This window comes from Aspergillus stella-maris, assembly GCF_047715825.1.
Source record: "Aspergillus stella-maris strain CBS 113639 unplaced genomic scaffold BDV14scaffold_39, whole genome shotgun sequence".
Taxonomy (NCBI): Eukaryota; Fungi; Ascomycota; class Eurotiomycetes; order Eurotiales; family Aspergillaceae; genus Aspergillus; species Aspergillus stella-maris.
Genome location: NW_027396833.1, coordinates 181,901 through 194,200, shown reverse-complemented (window position 1 = coordinate 194,200; position 12,300 = coordinate 181,901). Strand labels below are relative to the sequence as shown.

The 12,300-nt window shown below is 51.6% G+C and overlaps 3 protein-coding genes across 3 annotated transcripts; all 3 read right to left on the bottom strand.

Moving 5' to 3' along the window:
• Positions 1 to 2,043: 2,043 nt before the first annotated feature.
• On the bottom strand, positions 2,044 to 3,320 carry BDV14DRAFT_176177 (Clr5 domain-containing protein). Its single transcript, XM_073769221.1, has 2 exons — positions 2,927 to 3,320; positions 2,044 to 2,878 (listed from the first exon to the last, which is right to left on the bottom strand). The coding sequence occupies exons 1-2, from the start codon at positions 3,052 to 3,054 to the stop codon at positions 2,062 to 2,064; spliced, it is 945 nt and encodes a 314-aa protein (XP_073626653.1). The 5' UTR covers positions 3,055 to 3,320; the 3' UTR covers positions 2,044 to 2,061.
• Positions 3,321 to 4,078: 758 nt separating this feature from the next.
• Positions 4,079 to 8,088, bottom strand: BDV14DRAFT_190786 (putative ABC multidrug transporter; the record flags this gene model as incomplete). Its single annotated transcript, XM_073771380.1, has 3 exons — positions 4,079 to 4,427; positions 4,489 to 7,763; positions 7,825 to 8,088. The coding sequence occupies 3 exons, from the start codon at positions 8,086 to 8,088 to the stop codon at positions 4,079 to 4,081; spliced, it is 3,888 nt and encodes a 1,295-aa protein (XP_073626652.1).
• A 2,437-nt stretch (positions 8,089 to 10,525) lies between these two features.
• On the bottom strand, positions 10,526 to 11,567 carry BDV14DRAFT_201655 (elongation of very long chain fatty acids protein; the record flags this gene model as incomplete). The annotated part of the gene is made up of 3 exons (XM_073773813.1): positions 10,526 to 10,776; positions 10,844 to 11,126; positions 11,181 to 11,567. The coding sequence occupies 3 exons, from the start codon at positions 11,565 to 11,567 to the stop codon at positions 10,526 to 10,528; spliced, it is 921 nt and encodes a 306-aa protein (XP_073626651.1).
• Positions 11,568 to 12,300: the final 733 nt, after the last annotated feature.

Genomic DNA, 12,300 nt, shown 5'->3' with positions numbered 1-12,300 from the left:
AGGTCCAATCGGTCGGAAGTGAGTGTATACCAGTACCAGTACTATCTCCTAGCTATGGCGTGCTCGAACTCAACGGTCAACCACCCACCTTGGACTCTGGATTCTGCACTCTAGGTCAACGGGGAAGTGGGATTTCCACCCGGTGCAATTGCTTAATGCGGCTGAGTGATCTGCACTTATCTGACCTCGAATCACGTCGTCGGTCGTTGGGAGCACCACCACTAACCACATTACCCCGGTTATGACGTTGACAGGCAATCACCTTGTTTCAGGGCTGGTTTATTTGGTCAGGTGAACATCCAGAGCACGGAAAATGTAAACTGTAGGCACCACTCAGTCGGTATCTAATGACAGCAGTCGGGCTAGCCCGACAATAACTGTCCATATTATAGATGGATCTACTGCGCCCCGCGGGGATACGTAGGGGTAGTACGAATACCCTGATTGCGGGAGTAAGACAGTGAGGCTGATATCAGGCCTGCAGGGCACGGCCAGAACAAGTGAAGAGTACAGAGTATAGCAAGCACGCTACCGTATAACCTCAAACAGCACTAAAATGGAAAAGAGGTTAAGGCTTGCCGATCAAAGCAAGCACCAAAGCAAGACAGGTGGCGAAATGATGTGCTCTTCCCGAACCATAAACCCTTCTAAGAAAAGAAAAAGAAATTGATTGGAATGATTGTACGGAATGATCGCCTGCCACTGTGCCACTTCCACCGAGGGACACCTGCCACTGCGATTGCCTCATATCGGCTGGGACTCTCGGGAACGAGACTGGGACTCAAACTCGGCCCCCTTGCCTTACCAGAATCTGCCTGACCAAGCTACTGCAGCCACCAACCCATGGACAAGCCACACTGCTCAGAACCAGTACCTGACATCCGGCTTCCCGTGCGTACGCCGTATCCAGAACTACGGTTGAGAATGTGAGGTTTTATCGCATAACCATGGTCAAGCGAGGGAAGGGTGACCGAACGCCTCGGTTGAGCTATCGCGCATTATTGGCTAATATGACCGAAAGAGTGTTGATTCGCCAGGCTGATACTTCCATATCTCGGATCTCGAGGTTCGGGCTCTGAGGATAGAGGTATCTCTATGGTAGTCCGTAGTCTACGCCAAAAACAGAAGTCTACGATTGACCATCCCGGAAATCATAACCCGGAGACTAGTCCCTATACGGAAATTCTATAATCTCCCGCTATGATTGCCATCCCAGAAGTATTTCCGCTGTAGTCTAGTCTACTGTCTAGTCGAGCTAGATAGCGGCCAGCCTGTCACCCCCTCCCGGCTACCCAATAACAAACCCTGCAGAGGAGAATGATCTCCTCAGCCCTCGTGGTCCTGGAACGCGCTATGGGAGTTAGGAGCGCCCTAGCTAACTTTGTAATATGGGGTGCATCTCCATCTCCGGAGCGCTCGGTAGATGGCTGATCGCGGTGTGCGCTAACTGTGTAGAGAAATATCCCCGAGGCTACGCGGAGATCCTGATTCATTTCAGTAGCTGGGACATAACGGTGAAGAACCAGAACCATGAAAGAAAGAGAGCTGGGTAGGTGAGGAGAGTATTCTGTGAGGAGACAGTTGGAGAGGAGTAGGTGGAAGGGTTTGGATGCGGGGATGAGACAAGGCGAGTCTGGAATGCTGGAATGCGTCCCCGAAGCGGAGCCAGCAGTGCAGATTACAGCAGACTGACTGACTCTGACTCTGGAGTTGCTGGGCTCTTCCGGGACTGGAGCAGACTCTGTGATAACGGTGGATCTCCGTGATTGTCTGGTTCTCCGTTGTTGTCTGTCTGTCTGTCGAAGCCCCATACCTTCCACAATCCACAAGTCATACCTCGATCATCGCTCTTCCTCCGCTGCTCCGAGCCCTAATCAGCTCTATTTGCCTCGAACGGCCGAACCAGATATTGTCTCCTCTGCTAATGCTATACTTAGTGTATGGTCTAGTGGTGTAGTTACTGCGTCATCATTCACGGAATGGCTGAAACGAACTGAAACGAGCGTTAAGCGTCTGCATGCATGGTCATTAATTTAACTTTATCTAGCTACATAAGCGAAATTACATGGCTTGGTATATCGGCGGCGCTAGAGGCTGCAGATTGTCCTCGTGCATCGCAAAGTATTGTTGTTGTCGCGAGTAGATTTCCGCCGGCGACTGAGGATGTAGACCCCCATGGGCCTGACTCTGACTCTGTCCCTGATAGGGATTGTCGACCCACCCATCTATCAGTGGCGGAGGGAGGTCTGAAATTGTAAAGTCGCTCGTCTTCTGGCCAGAGGGGAGATAGTGTACATTTTGGTAGGCGCCAAAGTCGGTGTGCCCATCGACCAAAGCAAGACTCGGGTCGAGAAATGGGCCGAAGTGTGCGTTTGGATAGGACATTGGCATGGTCGACGGGTACATTGGCGGACTTGACTCTTGCGGGTAGAAGTAGATCGTGTGGCCAGCATCACTGAGTGTTCGTTTAGTGGAGTCCTCCATGCCGTAGACCGCCGGGGTGATGGGCGTGGAAGGGTTGATGATTGAATTTGAGCCGTAGACAGGCGTCATCTGCGTCTCGTCGTGCGGGCTCGAGGGGAGAATGTATCGGTTTGCAGGGGATGTCGACATCTCCGGGATGGACACTGATGGGCGCGAGGCGTTGCTTTGCGACTCGGAGAAGGAGTCGCTGTCCTCGGTTCTCCGCGAGGGGAGTGGTCGGTGATGTGATTGCAGAGTGTTGTATGTGGATGATGATGGGAGAGAAGGGTGTGCGTCTGACGGGCGCTTCTGCATGTTCTTCTTTGCGCCGGAGAGGCGTCTGCTGCCGTCGTACTTCTTGCGCGAGGGCTTGGTGATGTGCCATTTTTTTAATCGGCTGCGCAATTGCGATTCACTGTTTAATTAGTATAGAGCGCCTGGTCGGAAGGTATAGGTAACTCACCTTGGATGGAAGTCTCTGGTTTGAACCAGCTTAATCACTTGCTTCAAAGGCCATTCCTCGTCCTTGTATAGCTTCGTGATAAGCATGCGCTTGGCTTCCCAGATGTCTGGGGAGATGGCGCTCTTCATTGTGAGAGAGTGTATAGAGTGTATAGTGGTAAGAGAGTGTGTTGTGTAAAAGTTGAAGGAGCGTGGTGTAGTAAAAGACTTGTATACAGATCTCGAACAAGGACAGAACAGAAGCTAAGTAGGCGTTCGGACTCGAGGAGATTAAATGGAGAAACCATTAAATATTCCCCATACGATTGATTTAATATAAGAGCAGTAAATCAGAGCTAAGCTGGGCCAGCGTCGATCAGGTGTCGCCATCAAAAGCAGGACCAGTGGATCCCAACCACAGGGCCTGAACAGAACAGAGCAGAGCAGACCAGAACCAGCAGCCAGCCTTATCCACGCAACCAGCATGAGTCTGGCGACATACAACGGTCGTCTCAGCGCATCGGCAGAGCGCATCTACCGAAACAGCGGGCGTTGCCTGGTCGCGCCCCTGCACGTGTTGCTTAATGAGCGATCAACCATGGAACAGCGCGCTTGCCACCCTCGTTGCCCCCGATTAGGCATAAGCATCTGCGCTGGTTCGGGCGTTAGTGCTCGCCCGCGAGAATCTGGGTCGCTGAGCCGGTTCGACCCAGCTGATCATGGATGGAGCATGGAGGCAGAGGGGCAGACATTTCATGGATGTGGCCTGGCCCCTGATGCAGTATAGACACCGAATGGGGGGGATCCACCCCGGGGTCCATCTCTTCTGTCTCTGTGTCTCCAGCGTATCGCCTCTTTGGGATGTATCTCGGAGCACACCTGCCTAAGGGGGCTTAGAGGGTCCATCAGGCCAACTCTAATGCCCTTGTGAAGCGTTAGTAGCGTAGACTAGTTACGCACTAACCGGAGGCCACGAGGGAAGGACCTTGAGGGTTTCCAGGGCGCTGGGTCATCGGCACCGAGTCTGCCCCGGTCTGTAGTTGTCTTGTAGTTATCTTGTATACGAGGTCATGTCGTTATGATTGTTATTCTGTAGGACGAGTTCTGATATCATACACACGTATTCATTCGTAAGACTACCTCCACAACAATTACAACAGTACAAACAGTATAATTAAGCCAAACTCTGCAAATTCACCAGGTCATAGTAGTGCCCCCTCTTCCTCAGCAGCTCCGTATGGGTCCCCTTCTCTGCAATCCTCCCGTTGGCCAGCACGTAGATCACGTCCGCCCGCTGGATGGTACTGAGCCGGTGGGCCACTGCCAGCGTCGTGCGGCCCTTTGCTGCGGTGTCCAGCGCCGCCTGCACGATGCTCTCTGACTCGGAGTCCAGCGCCGATGTCGCCTCGTCCAGCAGGAGGATCCGGGGATCTCGAAGCAGCGCCCGTGCGATCGCGATACGCTGCTTCTGCCCGCCGGACAGCATGCCTCCTTTGCTGCCCACTTCTGTATTGAAGCCTTGTCTGTGAAGTATTAGCAAGCGTTCCCCCCCCCAAAAAAAAACAATAATAGGTAAAGACGTACGGTAAGGAAATCACAAAATCATAGATATTCGCGTCCTTGCAAGCCCTTATCATCTTCTCATCACTGATCTCGCCCTTCTCCATGCCCAGGAGTATATTCTCCTTAATCGTCCCCTGGAACAGCGCAGGCTCCTGCCCAACAAACGCCAACTGCCTCCGATAACTCTGCAAATCAAGCGTACTGATGTCCGTTCCATCAACATAAACCCCACCAGCAAGCGGATTATAAAACCGCTCGAGCAGCGCAATCGTAGTCGACTTGCCGCACCCACTCGCACCGACAAACGCAACGAATTGCCCCGGTCGCACACTGAATTCCAACCCTTGCAAAACGGGCGTCGCAAACCGCGTCGGATACCGAAAGTACACATTTCTGAACTCGATTGCACCGCGCATACTGGAATTAACGATCTCGCCGCCTGTCCGACCGGCTATTTTGGGTTTGCGCGTGTAGAGCGCTTTCAGTTCGCCTGCTGCGTGCTTGGCTTTGCTCATTCCGGGCGCGTACGAGAAGACACTTCCTGCTGCCTGCGCACCAAAGATGACCTCGCTAAAACACACGTAGAAGTTGAAGATGGAGTACTCGTGTTTGCCGAGGAGTTGGCCGCCGTACCAGAAGCCCAGGGCCATGCAGAAGAATTGCAGTGCTTCCGAGGAGGCATAGAGGAATGACGAGCGGAGGATAGAGGGGATATCCGACCGGACTTGCTTCTGCAGTTGGGTCTTGTAGGAGTCTAGAATGACTTGTTCCATTGTGAGGGAGACGACGGTGCGGATGGCAGAGACGGCCTCGCTGACTTCGCTCGCGGACTTTTGGAAGATGATGCGGCCGCGCGCTTGGAAGCGACTTAGGATCCAAGTTCGTAGGAACCCGCTCAGGAGGAGCAGGGGGACAGCAGAGGAGCAGACGAGTGCGAGTTTCCAGCCCAGCGCGAATGCGACCGAGAGAGATCCGAATAGGTTGACTGTGACGATGAGCAGCGTGCCCAGTGTTGCACCGCTGATACCAGCTAGGTTCTTGATATCGGTTGATAAGACGGTCGTCAAGGCACCAGTCGTATTCTCTTCTTCGTCAAAGAACGAGATGTCTTGCCCTAACAGCACGCGGAATGTACTGCTCCTCGCGCGACGGATGAGCTTCTCTGCGCTGAAAGCAAATAACATGCCCTGCGTACCAAACAGAAACATCGTAGTCAGACCAGTCATGAGAAACATCGATGCCCAAAAGTTCGTATCACTGCGCAACTTCTCCTTATCCCACCAGACAGGAATAGAGATCGAATTGACAGCTTTGGCCAACAACACAGACTGCGCAGGCTGAACACACCCAGCAAATAACGAGAGTACCAATCCAAGCCCCATAACCCACTTCTCACGCCGATTAAAGCTCGCAATGAACCTGATAAGCGTCCACAGCGAGAACCGTGCCGATTTATCCTCCCCAATAGGAAAAGGAAACGCCGCGCTCTTCCGTTGAAAGATCGAAAACGCCGCGCTCTTGCGATTAAAGAACGGCGCCTCATCACGCTCATCGTGGTCATCGTCATCATCCTCAATCCAAAAGGTCATCATTTCCTTCTCAAGACCACCCGGGTTGGCCGTCTCCTTGATACTCTGCGCCTGCACAAGACTAGCATAGACTCCCTGAGCCGCAAGCAACTCCGCATGCGTTCCCTGCTCACTGATCTTCCCTTGCATCATAACAACAATGTTATCCGCATTCTTAATCGTGCTCAGTCGATGCGCGATAACCAGCGTCGTTCTGCCTTTAGCAGCCCGCTCAAGCGCAGCCTGAACCAGCCCCTCAGACTTGGTATCCAGCGCACTCGTAGCCTCATCAAGCAGCAGAATCTTCGGCTCCTTAACAATCGCCCTCGCAATCGCAATCCGCTGCTTCTGACCTCCTGACAATGCCAAAGAGCCAATATTCGTCTCGTAGCCATCTGGCAACGCCGTAACAAAATCATGCGCGTCCGCAATAGCAGCGGCCTTGAAAATCCGCTCGCGAATCCGGTCCTCATTCTCCTTTTCATACTCAGAGCCGATAAGACCGTACTTGATATTCTCGTAGATTGTAGCCGTGAAAAGCTGCGGCTCCTGCGAGACAAGCGAGATCTGCTGACGGAGCCATTGTAGGTTCAAAGTCTCAATGTCGTGCCCGTCTAGTAGGACTGAGCCGGCGACAGGCTGGTAGAACCGTTCGAGGAGTCCAATGACTGTGCTCTTTCCTGAACCGGAGGGGCCGACAAAGGCTGTTGTTTTCCCCGCTGGGATGGTCAGGTTGAAGCGGTCCATGACTGTTACTTCGGGGCGGGAGGGATATGCGTGTCTGATGTTTCTGAATTCAAGGTGGCCGGTAACACTTCTCAACCGGGCTCCGGACTCGGACATGGGGTTTAGTGGTGATTCTCGTTCAATCGTGCCGAGGATTTTATTCGCTGCTGCCGTGGCATCGGAGAAAGCCTGGATATTCGGCGCGACGTTCCCTAGGGCGTATGAGCCCAGGATGATACTCATCATAATAGTAAGAATATCACCGGGCTCGACATTCCCAAAGTCAGACACCAAATACCTCGACCCCATCCACAACCCCAGTCCGTAATTGAGGTACATTGTCCCCAAGATCCCAGCAATAACAAGCGCAAAGGTCATCTGCACGATTCGTCCGAATTTCTCTGCGTCGCGGAGATGAGCGTCGTATTTCTTCGCCAGTGCTTCCTGCGCACCGAACGCCACGACTGTTCGAATGGAGTTGAGGACATTATCTGCTATACTCCCTCCCTTGCCATAACACTCAATCGACTTCTTGCTGTAAATAACCGAAATCGTCGAGCCCACACCCATAATAAGCAAAAGCGCACCAAGGGTTGAAGTCGAAATCAGCGCAAGCTTCCAATACTTAATATAAGCAATCACAAACGCCGTAACAAAGCTCGCTACACCCGTAAGCACCAAACTCGCCTTCTCCGAGATCCCATCCTGAATAAGATGCATATCGCCTGAAATCCTGGTTGTAATCTCTCCAGCACCCAGGGAGTCGAAGAAGGCGATGTTCTGCTGCAGGATGGCCTGGAGGTAGCGCACTCTTATCTTCTGGGTAATTGAATTGCCGGTCTGCACGAATGCGAATGTTGCGAGGCCGATTGTGACGAATTCGCCTAGACCGAGGTATATAAAGTAGAAGACGTTCTTTTTGAGCACGTCGTAGAAGTCGTCGTAGCTCATTATGTACATTGCTACGTCGCGGAAGGTGGATGTTATGTTGCCAAAAAACACCTATACAAAAATTAGCCACAACTTCAGTTGGAAATGGAAAGAAAAGAAGTAAAGGACATACCGTAAAAAGAGGCAACGCCGCCCCCCCGAGAACCGCACAAATACCCCCCAAAGCAAGCAGCGCATAATCCGACTTACTCGCATACCGATAAATACTAAAGTACCCAATCTTCGCATCCGGCATATTAATCTGCTGCTTCAGGATATCCTTCTGGCTATCAGAGAGCAACATCATTGATCCTCTCGTCATGCGCATTCCAACTCCGCCTCCCGCTGCGTCTAGTGGGACTTCTTGGTTTTCAGGCTCTGCTCCCCAGAAGGCCATTGAGCCGCGGGTCATGCGCATTCCGCCGCCTGCTGCGCCGATGCCTGGGAGGGGGAGTTCTTCTGTGGATTGGGCCCAGAAGGCGCTGCTTGCGCGGAGGTGCGCTTTTGAGGTGTTGCGGTGGTGTGGGCGATAGGTCATCTTGACGGCTTTTGGTGTGGATATTATGAAATATAAGGTAGTGAATGACGATATCAGGGTAATGGAATGGCTACCAGGCCATACTAGAGTAGTGAAAGACTCTTCGAGAACCGGTCTCGATGTAAAGCGAACGAATAACAAGTGACGATAATGGTGGTGAGAACGAGAGTGAGAATGAAAATCGAAGTTCGAGATCGCAATCGAAATCGCGAGTTCAAAGTCAAACTAGGTTGCCAATGGAACTCTTGGAGCGAGCGCTCAGCCCCAGATCCAGATCCACGCTGGTAAAAATGAAATGAAGGAACTTGGCGAAAAGAACAGGCCAGAGTGCAGAGACAAGAACAGAGGACAGAGGACAGAGGACAGAGTGACTACGAGGAATTCAATCACATAGACTGGGTACGCCAGCAAGCAAAGACACCATGCAGCCTTCTCAACTACCGAACCCCTGTAACTGTGCCAGTGACAGCAAAGCCTAGGAGCCTACGCTAGGCCTCACAATTGAAGTTGAAACAGCTAGAGAAGCCATCACTACACCTCGTCACGAGCAAAGAGTACCTACAATCTCCGCCGAATTATTGAGATCAGTTCCTGGTAAGTCAAGACTTGAGATTCGCGATCTGGGGCCAAGTGGATCGAGCCTCCCTGCCTTACAGGGTCTTTTCTCCGGCGTTGAGAAATCGCATCATGAAACAAGATCGATGAAACACGAGGGGAAAATCAAATTGAAATTGGTCTCAGCTGGACGATCGCCCGGCAGTTAAGGATCAAGGCCGTTGTGCCTAGGCAGCCTAGGCTGAGTCTAGGGCTGTGGGCCCAGGGCGTCGGCCGGTGTTTCACCTCAGATCCGTTATCTCGCAGCACGAACCTTGATTGTTGCAGAGAAATCCTAGCATCTGGCTTGATCTGACACATTCTATGCAATAGCCATCGGAGAGCTGTCAGAATCAGTAAACTTTGCGATTGTCCGGTCCGCTCAAAGTGACAAAGGCTGATTTTCGAGTCCTCGGGAGATGCACCGCAACGGTCTTCTACGCCGCCGCTAACCCTCCACAGATCGACAAGAACAACCAACATTTGGAATCAACACAGCAAGAAATCAAGATTTGACAAGAGGATTCAAAGTTTACTTGGCAGATTGGCAGGCCCCGAAAACGGGGACCACTTCCCCGTTGCAATGCAGTGACGGCGTTCTTAGATGTCACTGCCCATGTGATAACCCCGTCCTGAGATGAGACTGGGGTCTGATCTCTCCAAGTGAAGTATCACACCCGTTTCACTCACGCACGGTACGGTAAATCACCATGTCGCAGGGCACTCGTGGACGATCCAGGCTCCATCGTATACGTTGCCATTTGGTTGGCCCAGCGGACCTCAAGCATCCGGTTGAGACGCGCTGAACCTGGTGACTGGACCGGTTGGGACCTGCAAGTCGGGTATCCTGCGACAGAACACTCGGTCTGAACGTCTGTCAGTGCCAACCATGGACTGGTCCGAAACGTGAACCTGCAGTCCACGTGGGATGGTGGCCGCCTTGACTGTCAGCGTCAGCGTCAGCGTCAGCAGACAGCAGGTCTTGCCGAGTTGACGCACCAGAAGAATATCATATTCCAAATACCGAGGCCTCAAGATTATTAGTCGATTTACGTATCCGAAGAAGTTCGGATCTTTGTAGATCGAGAGGCAGTAGAGGATGCCTCTTCTTTAACACAATCCGATTCCATTTGAGGAAGAAATCGCCTAGGCCAAGCGCTTGGAAAAGGCTTAACGGGCGCTCTTCTACCATCAACCAGTCGCAATAGATTGTAAACAGATCCTGCGCCATGGACCGCAAATAAAATTGATCTTAGTTATAATTCTTCCATTACTTCTTGGCATTTTGTAGATGGAGGATTATGTGCCTGTACCTGCAGGCCTAGCCAGTGTAAAAGAGCCAAAACATTATGCTGTCCTTTTTAAAGATAAGAAGCCTTTGAATCTGCTTGCTACATGATAATCTGTTATTCATTGTAGAGCGTTCCTATTTGTACAGATAATATCTGTTTAGAAGCTCTCGTAACTGTGTTGACGGACTCAAGCTGTGTTGTCGCCATGTATATATATTCAACTATCCGAAGAACAACGCATCTCTTTGCGGACAAATTACTCGCGCTGTCCGGATGCACCGTCATTGCTCCGAAATAAGTAGACAGACCAGAAGAAATAAAGTGGAAAACACAAACGTTCAGATATTGCTACTTGCATATATACAGAACAAAAGGGATTCATCCTCCAACCACCCCTCTTAAAAGCCAAATCAAACCGCTTTCTCCCTCCTCTCCATACCACTCTTCCCCGCAGCCACAACCCGACTAGCCTGACTATAAAACCTCGGCGCACTCCTCTTATAAGTCGTCAAATAAAACGAAATAAACAATAGCAAATAAGAAGAAATAATAAACACGCCGCATCCAGCAGCATACTCCTCGCCCATGCAGTGGCCTTTGTTCGGGGCCCAGGGGAAATATGTTGAGGCGAAGTAGGTGTAGGAGGCGAAGTAGATGAAGCCTGCGCGTGACAAATAAATAGGTTAGTAGCTGATGGTGAGGGGGGTTGGGATGCTAAGGGGGCTCACCAATATCAATAACAAACTGCGCAATCTGCAAAATGGTAATATATTGCTTCCACCAGATCTTGATTCCACGGGCGGATTGGAAGTAGTACCAGTACATCACGACGTGCACGGTTAAGTTCAGAGTTATGGGGACCCAGGAGACGGATGTGCGTCCGACGAGCTCGACGTAGCAGAGGAGTGCGGTTGCGCCGTGGTGGTACGTGTGCAGGAATGTTAAGGGCTTCTTCTTCAGGACCAGGAAGACCGTATCGGCTAGTTCGAGGTATTTTGTTAGGTAGTTTAGCTGGTGATTCTGTTAGTTATTGCGCATTAGACGCTTCATGGGAGGGAAATGTACGTAGTAGAGTAGAACAAGCTCGTCCGTCCATCCACCACGCGCATCACAAATCGCATGCAGAACACCATCCTGAAAGAGCGTAGGGAGGATCTGTTCTATGAACAGCGCAAGCAGAATCCCGCTGATAGCAGTGAGAATGAAGTTGTGGATTATGAATGGCGTCTGCAGCTTAAAGGCCGGACGGTCCTTCATGAGCTGCCGGCCGCCGAGGATAACGACGTAGTATGTTGCCAGTGAGGCAATGGTGCCTTGCAGAGTAGTCATGGGAGTGACACCGGGAACGAGCTGGAAATCTGCAGGTGATTTTCCAGTCAGTGTTGTAACGGCCTTGCTAAAGTGAGGCCAGAGATGGACCCCAAAGGGACGGTCGAGAGTTGGAGCTGGCATTTCGATTAACGAGAACAAGACGAAGAGCAGTAGAACGTAGAAAGCAATTGACTGCAATGTTGAACCCTAAAGTATGCTTCTTATCTACAAGTCTACAACGAGGCCAAAGCAGCAAAGCATGGCCAGTGACCCTTGAAACGGAGTTAATTGATCCATTCCAAAATCCTCCTTAATCAGATCTGTGAAGCGACGATCATCGGCATTTGAACTGGACCTGGAAATCTCATCCACGGTCCCGGCGGAAGGGCGTTCTCTCCGTCTGATGGAAACGTGCGACAGGACCAAATCACAGAAGTCACTTTCCTGGAGTTGCCCGAAATTGAGTTCGCAGTAAGGACCGCATTGCGTCGCTAGTACACTTCATGCAGGTGGGTACACAAGGTGCAGTAAATGCCGGTGGGGACGGAGGGCCAAATTTCAAGCCGAGGCCGTGCAGCCCTACTCTGGGGTAATACTCCGTTCCAACCAGTAGATCGCAGCATCCAGTCAGTAGGTCTGTCCCTGACGCATTCCAGAAAATTAATGCATCTGCGACGATCGGTGCCAGAATTCCTGAAACCGAGATTACCCCTTCAAGTACCGACTCCGAGCACGGTCTGCGCTGAAGTGTTGAGCACGGCTGGGGCAGTGGTGATTGACCGGTTGGGGGCAGGTTCATGGTGCGTAGGATACTGTTTCACGAGGAAGCGACGGGTCAGGTTTGTACGTTCGATACTGTTTGGAAAGTCTGATC